The 20907-nt window shown below is 42.0% G+C and overlaps 1 protein-coding gene and 2 long non-coding RNA genes across 3 annotated transcripts in view; all 3 read left to right on the top strand.

The window, feature by feature from the left end:
- The first annotated feature begins 1850 nt into the window (after positions 1-1850).
- On the top strand, positions 1851-7602 carry LOC121635083 (general transcription factor II-I repeat domain-containing protein 2B-like). Its single transcript, XM_041978143.1, has 3 exons — positions 1851-2112; positions 6097-7543; positions 7581-7602. The coding sequence occupies exons 1-3, from the start codon at positions 1851-1853 to the stop codon at positions 7600-7602; spliced, it is 1731 nt and encodes a 576-aa protein (XP_041834077.1).
- Positions 7603-7660: 58 nt separating this feature from the next.
- LOC121634780 overlaps positions 7661-20907 on the top strand; it is a 15802-nt gene continuing 2555 nt past the window's right edge. The window contains exons 1-2 of the long non-coding RNA XR_006009293.1: positions 7661-7675; positions 8562-8565. This is a non-coding gene — a long non-coding RNA (uncharacterized LOC121634780). The remainder of the gene's footprint in view (positions 7676-8561; positions 8566-20907) is intronic.
- Positions 15352-17248, top strand: LOC121634782. The gene is made up of 3 exons (XR_006009295.1): positions 15352-15495; positions 16873-16874; positions 17237-17248. It is a non-coding gene; the product is annotated as an uncharacterized LOC121634782 (long non-coding RNA).

Raw genomic sequence — 20907 nt, 5'->3', positions numbered from 1 at the left:
GCCAGTAACTCTTCAAATTAGGAGGTGAGAATACAAATTCACAAATCAATAGAAACAACAACATAAAACATGAATGATCACATGTTTACAAAACAGAAATAATATTTGGGTGCATCTGTCAACACAAAAACAATAATTCTGTCAACACTGCGTGACAACGACAAACACAGAAAATTAAAGCTTAAAAGAAAAAATAACTCATAATAATAATAACAATAATAATAATGAGCTAATTGACAGCCCGCTGAGCAGATTTAAATATTTGTAACTCTAATTAAGAGCATTGTGCTAACCTAGGAACAGCTAACTAAACGACCAAGCTTCCGGTTATCTTGGTTAACAGCTTCTAGCTAACGATCTAGCGACGCGCACACAGTTTTATGTCTGTGATATTATGTCAACTCCTTGATTTCTGATGTGGTAGCATTTGCATTGGATTCAGAAATCTTGGAAGCACATTCATTTTTATTATATGAATTCTGCCGAGCCAAAATCAAGGAAGATCAAACCATCGATTTAAATCTCTTTTAATCAAAGCTAAAGTTATGATGCTCTTGATGTTTGTGGAAACTAATTCCCAGATATGTAAAGCCTGAGACCGCCCATTTAAACCTAATGGCTTTTTTTAATGGCGAGGAACAGATTTCCTCTCAAACTGTACAGATGCTTCAGCTCCACGTCTGTTAAAATTAGAAGTTGATGAGTTCTAACTTGCTTTTTATACACATGCAAATAGCTGGCATAGAAACTTTAGATTCTTACTGTCAGGATCTTCAGCAGACAGTACCTAATCTTCCCGTACGTAATCATCAGTACGCGAATCATGTGGTGCACATGAAGCATGAGATATGTTTTTGTTTTTTGGTTTTTTTGGTTTTTTTCTGGGGGGGTTATTTAGGAACAGGATTCTGGTTTCCAGTTTATACTGGTTTCCAGTTTATACTGGTTTCCGGTTTACACTGGTTTCCGGTTTATACTGGTTTCCATTTTACACTGGTTTCTGGTTTATACTGGTTTCCAGATTACACTGATTTCTGGTTTATACTGGTTTCCGGTTTATACTGGTTTCCGGTTTATACTAGTTGCATTACTAGGTGCCAGACCTGTCCATAGGGGACCCAGAGGTCAAAAAAGCACAGGCCCTGCAAACAAAAACCACAGAAATAATGAGTCTTGTCGACCGTCTGTCCAAGTTCTCATCATGGTCCCGCGCTACCAGAGCTGTAGCCCGTCTGCTTCGACAAGCTAAAAAGATTGCATCACATGCTCTTTCAACAGTGAGCGAAAGAGAAAGTGCTGAGCGTGTCATAATCCAGAACCTGCAAAGACAAGCATATGGAGAAGAAATCAAATTATTGAGCAAAGGTAATCAACTACAGCGTTGCAGCAAACTACACCGCCTTGATGCTTTCCTCGACACAGACGGTCTCCTCAAGGTGGGAGGACGACTCCGCCACTCATCTCTCACTGACTCCTTTAAGCACCCAATTGTCATTCCGAAAGAGCACCATGTGACAGAGTTAATAATAGCTCACAACCATGAAAAGACGAAACATCAAGGAAAGGGGTTTACAATTAATGAAATCAGAGCCAGTGGATATTGGATTCCTGGAATGAGCAGAGCAGTAGCATCATACATCCATCAGTGTGTGACATGTCATAAACTCAGGAGAGATGTAGAGGGTCAAAGAATGAGTGACTTACCTGTAGAACGTGTGGAGCCCTCCCCTCCTTTCACATACTGCGGTATGGATTGCTTTGGCCCTTTCATGACCACACAGGGAAGAAAACAGCATAAACGATACGGTCTGCTTTTTACCTGTTTTTGCTCACGAGCCATTCATATTGAGATGCTAGAGGACATGTCCACTGACACCTTCATCAACGCTCTGCGATGTTTCATTGCTATCCGTGGTGCAGTCCGCCAAATTCAGTGTGATCAGGGCACTAATTTTGTTGGTGCCAAGAATGAACTCAACGCAGCTTTAGAGGAGCTTGACACAATGAGACTGAGCACATTCCTGTCACAGAAACAGTGTGACTTCATCATGAACGCACCTCACTCCAGTCACGCAGGGGGCGTGTGGGAGCGCCAGATAAAGACTGTCAAGAGTGTGCTGAGCTCTACCTTCTCTCTTTCTCAAGGCAGAATTAATGATGCTTCATTGAGGACTGTGCTGTACGAAGCTATGGCCATAGTCAACAGTCGACCCCTTACTGTTGACAACATGAACTGCCCAGTAATAAAAAGCAATACATATCTCTTAAGAGGAGGCCTGTTAGCTTAGCTTCTGGTCAACTAATACACGAAGTGTCGGGACCCTTCGGTTCAGCCAAAAGACCCCCCTACCTAAGTTACCCTCCTCATTTATAGTGATACAATGCATTGTGGCTATGTGCGTGCATGTAGTGCGCATTCATGTGAATGTGTATTTTGCAAGGTGGTCCCTCCTTCTCCCGGGAATTTGATTCCTCCAGGTCCTTCGTCTGAGGTGCGTCAGAGCTGAAAGGAAAAAGATACTATGCTCTGCTTCACTATCTTTTTCTGCCTTTCTACTGACTCCCTTATACTTTTTCTCACAGTTTCACACAAAGGCTGCTCTTTAATAATTTCTCTGAGTTACTGTGAATTCCGTTCTGCTTGAAGGGAATAGATAAGTAAGGAGATACAACAATATTTACAACCACTCCCTACTGGACATCCAGAACATTTTCAAGGTCCCTGTTATTTTCTCAGTATTGAACTCAGTAGCCCTGTATGAGTTTGTGTCCTGTTTGTGAATGCATTATCTGTAAGCTGCGAAGGAATAATAATAATTAAGCTGTTTTCACCTCAGCACCACTATATAATGTAGCTCTATTAATTAAAATCAGAGCCTAATGCATGTTACTAAAATCTAAGGATAAAATGTAAATGAGTAAATGAATAATAATGTTTAAAAATATTTGCAACAACTCCCCCTGTTGGACTGAAGGAACCCTTCAGTCCACTAAACTAGGTTAACCCTTACATAGCAATTGTACGAGAGATCCTTTGTCTCCCAGAGCTTCAAACCCTCATCAACCAACACAGTACTGTCTGTATCTTTAAGCAGGAAATCCGCTGCAGAAAATATGGTTAAGGGGTCTCAAACCTCTGTGTCCTCCCTTGACAGTTCTCCATCCAGGGGGTCATCAGAGTCCAGCAGGGACTGGACCTCCAGAAGGGGAAACTGAGCTGAATAAGGCGGTGGAGGAGAATGCTTTTTGTCAACCGCAGCCTGAATAGAACGCTCACAGAGAGAACAGATTAGTGTAATACAACAGCAGCCACAGATCAATTTCATCTTAAAAATCAGCTATGAAAAAAGGAAAAGAAAAAACAAACATGGTTCAGTTCCAAATTTTGTCTTAAAATAAAACTTATGTCTGATATGATTTTAAAGTCTGCTGAATTGTTTTCAGTGAGAATATGACTTCTCATCTGTTCAGAGTGTTAAATTAATGCCTTTGCTGTAAATACAACAGTGTCCAGGTTCATTATCTGTCATTTAAGGAATGTATGGAAATAAGACCAATCCTCTGAGTCATTTATAGCTTTGTGTGGTTCAGCGAACCATCTCGGAAAGGGGGTACTTTATAATTATTTATTTATTTTTCTAAAGACAACTAAAATGGATAAAATAAGAAACTTGCCCTATAAGCTTAAACAGTGCTGCTTTATAATTAAAATACAATACAATTTTAGAATATAAAAATGTAAAATTTCATTAGCTCCCAAAAAGGTCTAAGAAAGGAAAAAATTTAAATATCAAATGAATAGTAAACAGTAGTTTTTATAATCTCTGGTGATGCTCTCAATTCCTGTTTTTCTATTTCCTTCAGTCCCTCCTGGTCTGAGAGTAGCATCTGAAATAGCTGTGGTCGATAGCCAGTGACGTTTTTTGCTGCTTTATCTGCCGCTGCGTTTCCTCTGGCTTGCCTGTCCTGGCTTTTCGTGTGTGCTCTGACTTTAACAACTGCCACTTCTGTGGGTTCTAAGAGAGCCTGTGCCAAGTCCTTCATGAGTTTGGCATGTTTAATTGGTTTGTGAGTGGATGTCAGATATCCACCTTTTTCCCACTGTGGAAGTTCCATATGTACAGCATTTACAATGTAAGCAGAATCTGAAAAAATATTCACTCTTCTATGTTTTGCATATTTTAAGGCTGCAATTATAGCTTTTAGTTCAGCTTTTTGTGCTGACTTGTGTTCATCTGTGATGATTTCAGCTAGGACAGTTTCAAACTGTCCTTCTTTTCCCTGTGTATTTACATCTTGGACCACTGCAAATCCGGCCCTTAACTCCCCCTGTGCGCCCCTGAAACAACAACCATCTGTGAAGAGTGAGAGATCAGGATCAGAAAGAGGTGTGGCATACAGGCCAGGGCGAAAAGATGAAAGAGAGATAACTCTGGGCACACAGTCATGTGGTTCTCCATCAGGGAAGGCCTCAGCAGCATTAGAACGGGTGCACTCAAAGGTGATATGGGGCTGACACACAATGCGGGAAATTTTTGTGTGTCTAAGAGGAGAGAGAGTGAAAGCAGAAGAGTCCAACAAAGCTCTAACTCCATGAGGAGTGTGTACAGTGAGAGGATGACACTGAACCACAGGAGCAGACTTCACCAGTAGAGCAGCGACAGCTGCAGTCGCGGTGACACAAGTTGGCTGTCGGACCTCCATGGGGTCAAGTGTGACACTGTCATAACGGAGAATATTGCGTGATCCCTCCTTAAGTTGATATAAGACAGAATGAGCATGTTTTCCTGACAATGAGGTGTCCAAGTGAAAAGGTAAGGAGTAGTCAGGTCTGGCCAATGCAGCCGCAGAGGCCAGATCCTGTTTAAGGGAAATGAAGGCTTCCTCAGCTGTAGTAGTCCATGAGAGTGTGGCTTTAAGATTACGGTGACCAGCCTCTGTGACCATGTCTCTGAGAGGACTGGTGCGCTCCGTGTATGAGGGGATATGATTTTTGCTATATCCCACTAAGCCAAGAAAAGAAAGCATGTCCTGAACAGTAAGAGGTTTGTTAGCATGAAGAATGGCATTTCTGTGATCAGGAGAGACAGTCAGATTCTGGCCAGAAATAAGACGTCCCAAAAACAGAACTTCAGGTCTGCAAAACTGCATTTTGTCTTTTGAAACTTTGAAACCACCGTCTGCCAGTTTCTGTAGCAGGGACATGGTGAGGTTAAGACAGCTTGTCATATCCGTTCCAGCCACTAGGAGGTCATCTACGTACTGTAAGAGAGTGGTACCTGGAGGAATATCCAAGTCCTCCAGAAAAGTCCTGAGACATTGGTTAAAGATCCCAGGGCTCAGAACCCAGCCCTGAGGAAGAACACGATAAGTGTATTGCTGTCCTTCGAAGGTGAAAGCAAAGAGAGGTTGAACTGATGGGTGGAGAGGAATGTGAAAGAAAGCATTCTTCAGATCAATGACAGAGAAAAACTGGAACTGGGAGGTGATGGAGTTCAGGCAGGTATAAGGATTAGGGACTGCTGGTGGTTTGGTTTTGGTTATCTGATTAATGAGTCTGAGATCAGGGAAGAGGGCAGAGTGGAGCAAAGGAAATCTATATGTGGATGGTCAGTTTTTTCACGACCATGCTGTCTGTCCAAAAGAAGAGTTTCAGGTGTAGCTTTGTCCTGAATGAGGGAACAGATTTTGTACAGTGAGGTGGAGGGAGAAAACAAAACCTGGGGCAGCTGAGTGTTTACCCAGTCAGAAGCATCTGAGGCCTGCTTACACATAGGGCCTAAATCAAACCTGGGCATTTTACGGCCCGCGGGCCACATACGGCCCTTTGGTTGACTTTGACCGGCCCGCGTAAGGTTAATTGGAAATTACAAAATAAATGTATTTTCTCATGTTACCTCATGCATGGACTAAGACTGCATTGCTTTTATTTTGAAGTTGTTTTTTACATACACAATACGTATAGGAACAGGTGCCCGCGGTTGACATGGTGATTGTAGCCCACAGAAATGTCCGCTCATGCAAAAAAAAGAAAGATAGATGCCGAATGCAGGATTTTCAACAAAAATTGGACTGCTAAGTATTTTTTTACTGAAGTCGGAGGTAAAGCCGTGTGTTTGGTTTGCGGGGAGGAGATTGCCGTGTTTAAGGACTACAATTTGAGTCGGCATTACGACAAGAAACACTCGGAAAAATACAAGAACTTGTCTGATGCTGAGAGGGAACGGACATCCGAAGCTTTGCTAGCAAAGTTGCAAAAGCAGCAAGGCTTTTTTACGAAGCTTCACACATCCAGAGATGCAGCGACCAGGACCAGCTTTGTGATATCCCACAAAATAGCTAAAAACAGTAAGCCGTTTTCGGAGGGAGAGTTTGTCAAAGAGTGCATGGTGGACTCTGCCGCACTAATATGCCCTGAAAAAAAAGGCGCATTTGAGCAAATCCCGCTGTCCAGGCGAACCGTGACCAGGAGGATCGAGGACATTGCGGGGAACCTGGAGCTTCAGCTGCAACGTGAAGTGGCAAGTTTTGACTTTTTCTCATTGGCCTTAGACGAGAGCTGTGATGTCCGCGACACAGCCCAGCTGCTCGTATTTGTCCGGGGTATAACGGACTTCAAGCTCACAGAGGAGCTAGCTGCAATGCGGTCGATGAAAGGGACAACGACAGGGAGTGATCTTTTTACAGAGGTAAATGCGTGCATGGACACTCTGGGATTGAAATGGGAGAGACTGTCAGGTGTCACAACAGACGGTTGTCCAAATCTTACAGGGAAAAATGTCGGACTTTTGAAACGCATGCAAGATAAAGTGACAGAAATCGATGCAGATCAAAAATTGGTGTTTTTGCATTGTATTATACACCAACATGTGTTGTGCAAGTCAGTGCTAAAAATCAACCATGTTACTGATGTTGTTACTAAAATAGTAAACTTCATCAGGGCGCGGGCAATGAATCACAGACAGTTTGTCGCTCTTTTGGAGGAGCATGAGACTGAGCATAGTGACATCGGCTACCACACAGCTGTCAGATGGCTCAGCCTGGGGAAAGTGCTGAAGAGGGTTTGGGACTTGAAAGCAGAGATTCGAGAGTTTTGCGAGAGGAAAGGCAAAGACATTCCAGAGCTCTCAGATGAGGATTGGATGGCAGATTTTGCATTTGCTGTTGATGTGACTGCACTGATGAACGAACTGAACACCAAACTGCAAGGCAAGGGCCTTTTTGTTCATGAAATGCACAGCCTCGTGAAGGCCTTCATGAGAAAGCTGCAGTTTCTTTCAAGTCAACTGGAGAGCAACACTCTCACTCACATGCAAACCCTGAAGGAAGTCACACCATCAGCTGATCACCTCAGCAGGTACTCATCCATGTTAGGAGCATTACATGGTGAGTTTTCAAGGCGTTTTGAAGATCTCAGAACAATCGAGGATGAAATGCACATGATTTCCTCTCCCTTTACCTGCAGTGTGGATAATGCACCCAGTGATGTGCAGCTGGAACTCATTGACCTGCAGTCTGATGCAGTACTGGCAGAGCACTTTAAGTCTGGATCTCTGCTGGATTTCTACTCTTCTCTTAAGGAGGAGAACTTTCCAAACCTGAGGAGACATGCTCAGAAGATGTTGGTTCTCTTCGGCTCTACCTACATTTGTGAACAAACATTTTCAGTGATGAAGTTTACAAAATCCAGGTATAGATCCTCTCTAACTGATGATCATTTGTCAGCTGTGCTTCGCATCTCCACCTCAGACATTCAACCTGACTTTGATGCACTTGTTAAAGCCCAGCAGAGACTAGATTTCTCTCACTGAACAAGAAAAAAATCGCTTAAAAACACGAAATAAGGTGTTTGGACCACAAATGTAGGCAACTAGCAGTGAACTGGGACACTTTTTTTTGAAACCTCTTTCTCAAGATCACAGTTCAGTGATTTTATTTTACAGACAATACTGTGTGTCTGTAGAATGCTAAGAACCTCTTTCCAACAATATTTGAAACTCAAAATGTGTTTTGGAGCGAATGTGACTGAAACTGTTAACTAATATAAGTCACAAATGTTTAACAAAAACCAAATGCTCACACTTTGTTTACCATTGCCTTGGGAAATTTGAATAAATCACATTTTTGTAAGGCAACCTCACTTTTTCCTTTTTGCTCATTTATAACATATAGTCTACTCTTACCAGCTTGAGAAAACAATGGTATTTACTACTTTTTATAAAGAAATACCATTAATATTATGCATAATTGACTTCAGCCTTTTGGCCTGGCCCTCCACAATATTTTCTGTTTCTCATGTGGCCCCATGGAAAAAATAATTGCCCACCCCTGGCCTAAATCTTTAGCAGAATGAGTAGGACTGACTGCCAGAGTGACATGAGGTGCTGCAGAAGGAGACATTTCATAAAAGGATAACTGTTCAGGGGTTAAATCAATTAGAGCAGCCACACCTTGGGGGCCCAAAACAATGCCAGAGCCAGACAGGTCCCAGGTCCCCACAGCCTCATCTGTCCATCTGTGATAATAATCAGTGCTGGTGTCCCAGTGATCATATACCATAGTACAGTGAGGAGGGTCAGGAGGGGGGCAGTAGGGAGCATGGTGATGGATCCAGGGGGACCATTGAGCATACAGGGTGAGCAGTGACTGTGGTGAAGGTGTGAGGTCATCCAAAAGAAGCCAATATATACATGCATGGTCAGTTTGCATGCTGGGTGCAGCAGCAGGAGGGGTGGAAAGAAGCCATTGTCCATGTGAGGCAGAATGAATGAGACCAGAGTTGCAGTCCACTATATTTCCATTAGGGAATCTGACAGTCACTCCATCTGGAGAACAAAGAATTTTTGCCCTCAGCTTAGTGAGGATGTCTCTGCCCATCAGTGGAACAGGACAGTGTGGAGAGGAAACATAGTGATGTTCAAAATGATATCCAGCTGCCTCGGTGGGAAGAGGAGCAGTTAGTGGCAGATGTTGAACAGTCCCAGAGAAGCCAGTGAGTGCCAAAGTATCAGTGGACAAAAGTTCAGGTGAAACAGAGGTTAAAGTGGACCATTTTGCCCCTGAAGCTACCAAGCAAGTCACAAACTTTCCACCCACTCTGACGGTCATCATGGGCTCTGCCTCCTCCCCCATGACTGGATAGGCTCCTCCTGGGCATCCCTATTGCTGAGGTATCCACCCTCCAGTTCCAGGAGGAGGTGGTGGGGGCGGAGCTGCAGAGGCATAGGGTGCTTGCTGTGGGAGTGGCTGAGAGAAGGTACACTCCTTATGCCAGTGGTCGAACTGTCCACAGTTGAAACACCCCTGCTGTCCTGGCCCACCCCTTCCTCGTCCATGGTCCACCGCGTCCCCTGAAATTTCCCTGCCCCCTAGGAGGGCCGGAGTATGGAGGATATAGGACTGCTGCATAGCTGGGGGAGGGGCCTGTGGAGCTACAGTCACCGGGGCCTGAAGTGGAGGAGCAGGGGGCATGGCTACCATCTGTTGCTTAGCTTTTTTCTCTCTGTTTACATCATCTCTGAGTTTTGCTAACTGAAGCTTCAACACTGAGACCTCCATCTCCTCTTTGTGATTCTGCTGTTCCTTCTGCTTTTTGTCATACTGATTAAGATGATGCTTAGCAAACATGCAATAACGCTCAAAAGCTTCTGAAGGGAAAAGGTCAGGCTGGTCACCTAATTTGTCCTTAACCTCAATAGGGAGGCCAGACTCAAACGCCTGCTTAAACCATGAACAGTGGACCTCACTACGGCTGGGGTGATGCCCCACCCTGTCAGTGTATGTAGTAATGCATCTCAGTACATAGTCCTCTGGTGTCTCTTTGTCTCTCTGGAAAGTCATTTTAGCTACATCACCCGCAGGAGGGGGAAATGTTCTGTCAAGTGCAGCTGACCATGCAGTAGCATAAGGTCCCAAAGGGGTGTCATTAGGATGAGTAAAAGTTCCTGCCAAGTAATCAAGTTCTCTGAGAGTCAGAGTCGAAGTGCAAGAGGCAACCATCCCTCGCACATCTCCCAGAGCCAATTGAGTCCCTGCGGTAAGAGAAATCATTTTGTTCCACCACATCAATCCCCCAGAAGTGAGAACAGGTAACTTAGAAGTAAGAGAATGCATATCTGTCAAAGAATAAGGCTTGTAAACTGAGCCTCCAGCTTGATGTTGCATCAGAGGAAAATTTCCTCCAAGTCGCTGTGGCATATTCTGAAAGTATGGTGGGCCCAATTGTGGCTCGGTGGAAAGAGAGCTCTGCGGTTCCACTGAAGAAATGTTTTCTGTGCTTTTAAAAGTAATCAAGTCAGAAGTGGCCATGCTGGCAGAGGGAGCGGGGTCCCGAGAAGAATGCCACAAAGAAGTGGAGTCATGAGTGACCTGTTGATGGTTCTGTCTAGAAATGTCCTCCATCTGATGCAGAAAGGGGTTCGTGCTGGCTTTTACTGGGGTGGCACTCAAAGCTCCTGCCACTGTCATAGAAAATGTTCCATCTGAACCAGAAAGTGGTTCAGTCTGGGAGCAAGACGTGTGCTCAGTCTCCTGAGGGTGGTCTATAAGCTGACTAGTAACATTCCTTCTGCTAGAACTGTCCCTCTCACCCTGCTCCCTTGATGTAGAATGTAGAAGTCCTGCAGGACTAAGTGATGGATACAAAGTGGTATGAGAAGCCAAAGACTCTTCCCGAGCCTCCTCACAATCCAAAAATCCTCCTTTTACATTAAGGATTGGCACCTGAAGAGCAGGGCTTGGAGAGGTCTGATAAGGAGGTGGATCAGGACGGGAGGGAGAGAAGCTCGACTCCCCGTGTCTGCTACGCTGGTGTCGCTGAAGTGCATACAATGCTGTTGTAGTAATATAGATATGATGAATAAAAGCTCTCCAATTCTCGGCTTCTTCAAATTTTTTCTTCTTCTTACCCTTATTAATCCTACTCGCATTTTCCATTTCTTTCTTAACTACCTCCATAGCTCCTACTGCCTGAGATTCAGCACATTTAAACCATGTCAGTACCTGACGAGGATCAGGGTTTTCCACATTCACCTGGCTTGTCTGCATTCTAGTCACACAATCTGACCAAAAAGAATCAAACTCTTTTTCTTTGCCTGCAATGCCTGACTGGTTAAAAAGTTATCCTTCTTGCCCTCCGCAGGAGGGACTTGCTCTGCTGAAATAGACATGTTATAAAATATGGACTCTGATGTATGTGAATGGATCGTGTCCCCGAGTTTGCTACCTTCACACCACCTGCGAGATCACAGATCAACCTACTTCACCAGACCACTGGCTTGTGTTAACACCGCTAGGTTTCCACCAGTGCGATGCTTCAGTCAAAATGTTCACTCAGCGTCCGGTGTGATATTCGCAAAACCCGGTTTTAATTCTCCACACAACAGAAGTCAACAATCTGAACAACTTAAATATCTTAAGGACAGCAACAACTTTTCTGCAATTCATTTTAACATTAGAAGCCTCACCAAACATCATGATCAATTAGTTTCTCTATTATCTGCCACTGGGTGCAGTTTTGATGTAATTGCTTGTAGTGAAACCTGGCTATGTGAAAGGTCATACATTGATGCTCTTCATCTACAGGGCTATAAATTGTATTTCAAGAATAGACTTGGAAGAACAGGAGGGGGAGTATGTTTATATGTAAACTCCAGATTCCATGTCAATATTTGTGAAAATTTAAGTGTGGGAGATGATCAGTCTGACTCACTTTTTATTAATGTAAACACTGGTAAAGGTTGTAATCTTATTATTGGAGTGATTTATAGACCACCCGATTCTAATCCTGCTATTTTCAATACCAAATTAGAGGAAATTCTTTATGGATTGAACAAGAAAAACAATAAATGCATCCTCCTTGGAGATTTCAATATAGATATCTCCAAGGATGACGCTATCAAAAAGGAGTTTGCTAACACTCTACATTCCTCCTCGTTTTTTCTAACCATAAATACTTTTACTAGAGTATCTAATTCATCCAGGTCTATCATTGACAATATTATTACAAATATTCGGAATTTAAAGTTAGAATCTGGCACAGTCATTACTGACATATCTGACCACTTTCCTTGTTTTGTTCCTTAACTTTGTATGTAAACCCGTACCTGCTCGTTGTAAGAAAAAAATCAAAGTACTAAATGAGAAAACCCTGCAGCAACTCTGTGAGAGCTTGGAGGCTAAATCATGGACAAGTGTTTATGATGCTAGTGACCCCAACACTGCATACGACAGCTTGACTCACGAATTAATTAATTCTATTCATAACTCTATTCCTGAGAAGACTGTCACATGCAGTGATCGTAATTGTAACCCTTGGCTTACCAAAGGGATACTAAATTCTATAAATCACAAAAATAAACTCTACAAGTCCTACATAAAAAACCTCACTGATGAAAATAGAAATAAATACTTTAGGTTCAGAAACAAACTTACTCATATTTTAAGGAAAAGCAAATGTAACTACTATACAGAACATATTAGTGCAGCCCAAGGTGATTCTAAAAGGACATGGGAAATTCTAAATAAAGTCCTAAACAGAGGTCAGAAGTCATCAGTGTTACCTGACTCCACGGATGGCAATCTATCCCTACTTGCTAATACCCTAAATGACCACTTCATTTCCATAGGTGAAGACCTTGCAAACAAAATCAGACCTCCTATAGGATTATCTTACAAAAACTATCTTTCTGGCAATTATTTAAATTCCTTTTTTTTTTAGACCTACTGATGCTGCAGAACTCCATAAAATCATTATAAATCTTAAGAACTCTTACACTGCAGGAGCAGATGGAATATGCAGTAAAATCCTGATAGCTATTGCCCATATAATAGTAAAACCTCTCACACACTGCATCAACTTGTCATTACTTCATGGCGTAGTACCGAAAATGACCAAAATTGCCAGAATCACTCCAATTTATAAATCTGCAGATAAAAACAATATGAACAATTACCGCCCAATTGCTGTGTTACCAACTCTCTCAAAGGTACTAGAGAGAGTTGTGTACAATAGATTAAGTGAATACCTAGACAAGTTCCATATTCTAACAAGTTCACAATACGGCTTCAGGAAAAAGAATTCAACATGCATGGCTATTCTGGATCTTGTTGAGAAAATTAATGATGCTCTTGATCAAGGCGAGTGTGGAATTGGCATTTTTCTGGACTTATCCAAGGCATTCGATACCATCGACCATGATATACTACTGAGGAAGATGCATCATTATGGCATTAGAGGAACACCACACAACTGGTTTAGAAGTTACCTATTCAATCGACAACAATATGTTAGCATTAATAATCATATTTCAATAAATAAGGAAATTAAATATGGGGTCCCCCAGGGTTCAATTCTGGGCCCACTGCTCTTTCTTATCTACATTAATGACTTTGTAAATTCATCCGAAATATTACATAAGATTATGTTTGCTGATGATACTAACTTGTTTCTTTCACATAAAAACTCAATAGACCTACAGACTCTTTTAAATGCTGAATTAAATAAAATAGATAACTGGTTCAGGTGTAATAAACTTTCCCTTAACATCAGCAAAACAAACTACATTGTATTCAGATCAAATAAAAAAGTAATTGACACAATCAGGATCTGTCTGAAAGTAAACGATGAGAATTTATTACAAGTCAGTTCTACAAAGTGCTTGGGGGTTCTAATTGACAAGTCTCTTAACTTCAAAAGCCATATTGACCACCTGATATCAACACTATCCAAATATGTCGGTCTGCTCTTCAAAATAAGACACTATCTTCCTTTAACTGCACTTCTCACCCTGTACAAGACCCTGTTTGAGCCCCATATTAATTACTGTAATGTCATATGGTGTAACACATTTCCCAGTCACCTAAAGAAACTAGAAGCCCTACAAAAGAAGATGGTACGAGTCATGTCTTGGTCCAGTTTTAATGCCCCCAGCCACCCCCTATTTTCTCGCTTACATCTTCTTCGACTTAAGGAGCTAAATACATTTCAAAATGCATGTATAATGTTCCAAATTGTGAATAATATGAATAATAGGCTGTCAGAGCTCATTCCAATCTGGGCCCCAGCCCATACTCATGATACCAGGAACAAACATCTCATCAGTGGTAAAAAAAGAAGACTCGCTAGCACCAGCCTGAGCATTGTATGCAGGGGCCCTCAGATTTGGAATGAGCTCGACGACAAGTTGAAAGTGTTAAAATCCATCTCCACCTTTAAAAAGATGTTAAAAACCATTCTAATCAATTCATACAAACATTCCAATACCTAAGTTGTAAACTCTCTAGCCCTAGGGAAATTGTTTTTTGTTTTTTTTTGTTTTTTTTTTTTGTTTTTTTTTTGTTTTTTTTGTGTGTGTGTGTGCGTGTTTAGTATGTAATACTATTGTTGTCGGTACATTAATGTTGTATGATTTTTCTCTCCTTCTTTTTCTTCTTAAAATTGTCATTATGTATACAGGTTCCTGCTTATAAGCTTTAGGTAGCTTCCTAAGGAGACCTGATTTATACACGATCCTGGCTAAGCCATATGAAAAGGTGTAGAACATGTGAATGTGAATATGGATGTGTATGAATAAATGAAATGAAAATGAAATGAAATCAATACAATTTCCCCCACAGAGCAGAAAAATTTATCCAGTAAAAGGTGTGCTGTCTCAATCCCCTACTGTCCGGAATTAAATGAAGACAGCAGAGAGTTTTTTTTTTTTTTTTTTCAAAACACTCAAAGCTCTGTGTTTAAAAGCCTCCCCACAATATAATTCCCCCACAATGCAGAAATATCACAGTGCCACATGCAAAATCAGCATAGCAAAATCAATGAAGTTCTCAATGGAAAAATGTCAAAATGTCACATGTAAAATTACCATAGCAAAATCACTAAAGCTCTGAATACACTCACACCGCAAAAATGCAACAATGCTGCGGGCAAAATCACCACAGAAAAATCTCTGAAGCTCTGATTACACTCACAATGCAAAGATGTCACAATACAGTATGCAAAATACCATAGCAAAATCACTGAAGCTCTGAAAATACTCACAATGCAGAAATATCACAATGCTGTATGCAAAATCACCACAGCTTCTCAAAACGCTTCTGAAAACACTCACAATGCAAAAATATCACAATGCTTTATGCAAAATCACCTCCTTCTGAGCTGCTGTCCGGTTCTAGAATAGGACAGTGCAATCCCACACTTTTAGGTTATTATCTTCAGTTGCTCTATGTTCTGTGTATCAAAGCCACCACAGTTTGCTCTACATACAATTTATATATATATATTTATTTTCTTCCCCACAATTATTGTTGTAATTATATATTTATATTTATAAATTATTATTCATAAGACATTAGACAAACATAAAACATACAACGGGGTACCCCAAAACTAGAAAGGGACTGGAACCTCCTGCGGTGAGGACTGGCACCTCACCTTTACAGGGACTGGAACCCTGTTTACTTGTAGGGGACTGGCACCCCTATCCTTAAAGGGACTGAGTATTGAATGAGTAGTTACTAAAATGTAAGGATAAAATGTAAATGAGTAAATGAATAATAATGTTTAAAAATATTTGCAACACGGTGAATTAACAATGAATTGCTGAAAGATAGATAGCAACCCTATCCCTAGTAGTAAGGTGTTTTGGTTACGGTCATATTTGTTTGACTATTTGTGTCAGTAAGCTAATGCTACGTTAAATTTTGTTCACGTGGGTGAAATTCGGGACGAATTAAACTTAAATGTAATTTCTGTCTCATCAGTCCTCACGTTGGTCTCAACAAATAGAATTCATGGAGTTTGAAATAAATGTTGAAAACCATCAGTCGAGTCTACAATCTTTCGGAGGGTATGCTACAAATGCAATCAGCACAGTGGGAGGTGAAACAATACCTGAAGGTGGCGAGGGACACCTACAGAAGGAAGGTGGAGGATAAACTGAGTGAGAGCCGTATGAAGGAGGTCTGGGATGGTGTCAACACCATCACAGGCTTCAGATCAAAGGCCATGACAGCGGGGGGGACAGTGGAAGAAGCAAACAGGCTGAACATCTTCTTTAACCGCTTTGACCAGCCCACTGTCCCCCCTCCCCACTGCAGTACACAACCTCCCTGACTTCATCCCCTGTGCAGCCCCCCTGCCAACTTTTACCCCTCCCCCCATCTCAACACCCTCCACACATAACAGCAGAACAGGTGAGGGGAGAATTGAGGACGCTCCACCCATGGAAAGCAGCAGGCCCTGACAGAGTGCCTCCTCGTCTGCTTAGGACTTGTGCTGCTGAACTGGGGGAACCACTCCAGCATGTCTTCAACCACAGTCTACAGCTGGGGAAAGTGTTTACCCTGTGGAAAACATCCTGTATTGTTCCAGGTCCAAAGAAAAAACGTCCTGGTGAGCTGAACGATTACAGACCGGTGGCACTTACATCCCATCTGATGAAGACGATGGAGTGGCTCATCCTCAATCTCCTCAAGCCCCAAGTGCAACAGGCCCAGGACCCCCTACAGTTTGCCTATCGCGCAGGTGTGGGTGTGGAGGATGCTATTCTCTACCTCCTACACCGTGTCCAAGTACATCTGGATAAGGGGAGGGGCACAGTGAGGATCCTCTTCTTGGATATTTCAAGTGCCTTCGACACAATCCAGCCCCTGATGCTTCTGGACAAACTGAGGGAGATGCAGGTGGACCCCTGCTTGGTGTCCTGGATTGGTAACTACCTCACAGAGAAACCGCAGTACGTCAGGCTAAAGGACACCACATCTGACACTGTTATTAGCAGCACAGGAGCCCCCCAGGGGACGGTGCTGGCCCCCCTCCTCTTCACACTCTACACCTCAGACTTCTGTTACAACTCAGAGCTGTGTCACATCCAGAAGTTTGCAGATGACACAGCCATCGTGGGGTGTACCAGGGATGATGGAGAGGATGAGTACAGGAATCTGGTCAGTGACTTTGTCTCCTGGAGTCAGATGAACCATCTCCAGCTTAACACCTCAAAGACTAAGGAGCTGGTTATTGACTTCAGGAAGTCCAGCCCACAACCACGTCCAGTGACCATCAGGGACGACAAGGTGGAGATTGTAGACAACTACAGGTACCTCGGGTTGTGGCTGGATAACAAGCTGGACTGGACATACTGTACAAATCACCTGTACAAGAAGGGCCAAAGTGAAGACTGGGATCTTTAAACATCTGCAGGAAACTCCTGTGGATGTTTTATCAGTCTGTGGTGGCTAGTACGCTTTTTTATGCTGTTGTCTGCTGGGGGGGGTAACATGACAAAAAGGTGTGCTAACAGGCTGGAAAAACTCATCAGGCGGGCGGGCTCTGTGGTTGGCATGAAGCTGGACTCCCTGGTGACAGTGGCAGAGAGAAGAACACTAAAAAAACTACTGGCTATTGTGAATGATGCCAGTCACCCTCTGCACACTGTCATCAGTGCACAGAGAAGCCTGACCAGTAACAGGCTGCTCCTCCCCAAGAGTAGGACCAACCGGCTCAGAGACTCCTTTGTCCCCCGAGCCATCAAACTGTTCAACTCTGCATTAGGCAGGAGGGGGAGAAGGAGGGGGGAGAGGGAGGTGTGCAGTCAGCCTGATACAAGACATGTACAATAAGTTCTTTATTAATTTTTACTCATACAAACAGTTGAAATAACTTATACGTACAATAGTGAATTGGGAATCTGTACCACCTCTACGGTGTGCAATGCTTGTTTATATTGTTTTATTTAACTTATGTTATTGTTATTATTGTTATGTTTATTGCATTCTATTTGCCTCTATTTTGCTTTGTACCTGTATATATTGTGTCTTGTGCTTGTCCTGCTTTACTGTTGGTGTTGTATTTCTGCTGGTACCCAAATTTCCCTGAGGGCTCTCCAAAGGGATGAATAAAGTATTTCTATCTATCTATCTATCTATCTATCTATCTATCTATCTATCTATCTATCTATCTATCTATCTATCTATCTATCTATCTATCTATCTACCTGCTCATTCATGTCTACACCCACCTGGACCAGTCAGCGAGCACTGTGAGGGTTATGTATTTTTTACTTTTCCAGTGCATTCAATACCATCAGGCCAACCCTCCTAGGTAAGAAGCTGACAGCAAAGCAGGTAGCAGATTCTGGTGTCCTGGGTTATTGACTACCTGACCGGAAGACCACAGTATGTACGCCTGCAGCACTGTGTGTTGGACACGGTGGTCAGCAACGCTAGAGCACCACAAGAGACTGTCCTCTCCTCCTTTCTGTTCCCCCTCTACACATTTGCCTGCCTCTACTGCAGAGACCTGCCACCTTCACAAGTTTCTGATGACTCTATTCTACAGTCATTTAGCAGACGCTTTTATCCAAAGCGGAGATGAAGTGGAATATCCTGCTGCTGTTGACTCCTTTGTCACATGGTGTGAACAGAATCATCTGTAGCTTAATGTGACAAAGACTAAGGAACTGATTGTGGATTTTAGGAGATCCAAAACACCAGCGACACCTGTTTCAGTACAGGCTGTCAATGTGGAAGTGGTAAAGGATTACAGATACCTTGGAGTGCATATTGACAATACAATGGACTAGGTTAAGAACACTGCTGCACTTTACAAGAAGGGCCAGAGTGTCTCTATTTGTTGAGGAGGCTAAGTTGGTTTAACATCTGCCAAACACTGCTCAGGATGTTTTATGAGTCTGTCGTGGCCAGTGCTATCCTCTATGCTGCTGCATGCTGGGGCAGCAAGCTGAGGTTTGAAGACACAACAAACTAAACAAACTGATCCACAAAGCCAGTAACATTGTGGTGGGATGGAGCTGGACTCTCTGACGGTGGTGTTGGAGAAGAAATGTTGTCCATAATTAAGACAATACTGAACAATACCTCCCACTCGCTTCACAACCTGCTGATCAGGCGCAGGAGTACGTTCAGTGAGAGACTGATGCCACCTCAAAGCTCCACTGAACCACACAGGAAATCATTCCTACCTGTGGCCATCACACTGTACAACTCCTCCATACGGCAACAACATCCACTGTTACACATTTACACTTTGCACTACATTTACATATTACTGTCTATCATAGTACTCACTGGCAGGATGTATCCTGCATCTGTTGGTAATTTTTCTTATTGTTATTTTTATCTTTATCTTATCCTTTCTTCTTTGGTATGAAGCGACTGTGTGGACTTAATTAAGTATTCTGATTCTGATTGTGATTCTGATTCTAAACATGGAGAAGCAGCATTTATCTGTTCTGCTGCAGTGGAGATGAAAATTTCACCAAACGTAGACACTTCCAGGTTAAACTTTTCTGTTCTCATGCGTCTCTACAGGAAATCTGCAGCTGACTTTTAACTGATCTGCTTTTATTTATAGGCGTAGAATTGTGTAGGGATGATGGGGACACGTCCCTATTATTTCCGTGGGACAAGACAGCTGAAAGGTACTGCGCTCTCTCAGCAGCAGTGCTGTTTTAAGTCCCGCCTCATAAACTATTAAACTGATCTCATTGGCTCAGCGCTTGTGTTTTTTGTTACGTGATTGGCTGTTACTGCTGTCAGTCATTTATATTTCGATTTTAAGGTTTCAAAATAAAGAAAAACATAAAAATTTTGCAAAAAGAAGACACAGACTTTCTTCTATGGGATATAGATGGTTGTGGAAAATTAAGTATTTAAAAAAAGCCCAGAGTTTCCAATCTAATGACAAGAAAAAAATATTTTAAAAATAAGTATATTCCCTTTACTTTTAGTATCATTATGTTACCGAAATTCAATGCGATTATTCCATGAAAAAAAACTTGAAATATTGCTAAAAACCTATATTTTAGCATTTTTGGTCATGTATTAAGAGCTATCGTGGAAAAGGCTAGGCAACGATTAAAATTTTTTAATCGCGATTAATCGCATGACATGCTGTGATTAATCGCATTGTTACGTGCACAATGTCTCTTTCCTTTAAAAGAAGGCCTACGGCTTTATAAAGAACATGCAGTAAATTTTGGTTTACAAACACGACATCTGGGGTCTCCAACCTGCGACTGCAAGTGTCTCTCTGGACCTTCCACAATGCCTCTAAATACATGGCTAAAAAATTTTTTAAATCTATCTTTCGTATCATTAGGTTGGAAACTATGGACTTTTTTTTAAACTTTACATCATTTTCCACAAATATCTACATCCCTTAAAAGAAGGTCTGTTTATTTTCTTTTTATAAAGGTTTTATGTTTTTCTTTATTTTAAAACCTAAAAATGGAAATAAAAATGTGGTTTTTCAAAAATAACAAACATTCTATGGTGGCTCTTCATTAAAAATATATTAAGTTGCCTTTTTAAAAGGTCTCGTAACATTTGCAGCTCCAAAGGAGTTTTACTTAGCTGGCTGAGGGAAAAATGGCTCTTTGGATTGGAAAGGCTGCAGACCCCTGCACTAAACACATAAACAGGTTTAGCAGCAGTTTTCTCTTTAAACAACAACAGATAAAATATTTCTTCATATATATTTATAAAATCACATATTTATGAGAAAGAAGGATGAAATGTTCAGGATTTACTAACTAAAAGGTAAAAAGTCAGCAGGATGAATTTAAAGCTGTGAAGCTGCTTCCTTCTAAACACAGAAGGAACAATATGTGATGAATATCAGCATCAGGTGAACAGACAGAAAGCAGGATTAGAATCTCACAGCTTCTAGGTGGCGAGGAGAGAGAAATATTCACAATATGCACAATAACTTCCATCCATGCACATTCACTGCTTCATTATCCAGATTTTTGGCCTAAAAAATCTCTAAACTTTCATTTTTAGCTCGACTGCACCTGCAGCCTCTGCTACCGGGAGTTAAGGGGTTAACATCAAGTACAACATAAAGTTTTTCCATTAAAACTCACATTTTATTAATCAAATGGGTTGCAA

The sequence above is a fragment of the Melanotaenia boesemani genome, chromosome 23, assembly GCF_017639745.1.
Source record: "Melanotaenia boesemani isolate fMelBoe1 chromosome 23, fMelBoe1.pri, whole genome shotgun sequence".
Taxonomy (NCBI): Eukaryota; Metazoa; Chordata; class Actinopteri; order Atheriniformes; family Melanotaeniidae; genus Melanotaenia; species Melanotaenia boesemani.
The sequence above is the reverse complement of the archived record's forward strand: the minus strand, read 5'-3'. Positions and strand labels throughout refer to the sequence as shown.

Bases quoted from the DNA above. Each gene is read 5' to 3' on its own strand.
- LOC121635083 (XM_041978143.1), top strand. From the start codon at position 1,851: ATGCTAGAGGACATGTCCACTGACACCTTCATCAACGCTCTGCGATGT. The intron at 2,113-6,096 runs GTGTGCTGAGCT...TTTTTACTGAAG, and splicing joins CCAGATAAAGACTGTCAAGA to TCGGAGGTAAAGCCGTGTGT. The intron at 7,544-7,580 runs GTCTGGATCTCT...TCTTCTCTTAAG, and splicing joins GTACTGGCAGAGCACTTTAA to GAGGAGAACTTTCCAAACCT.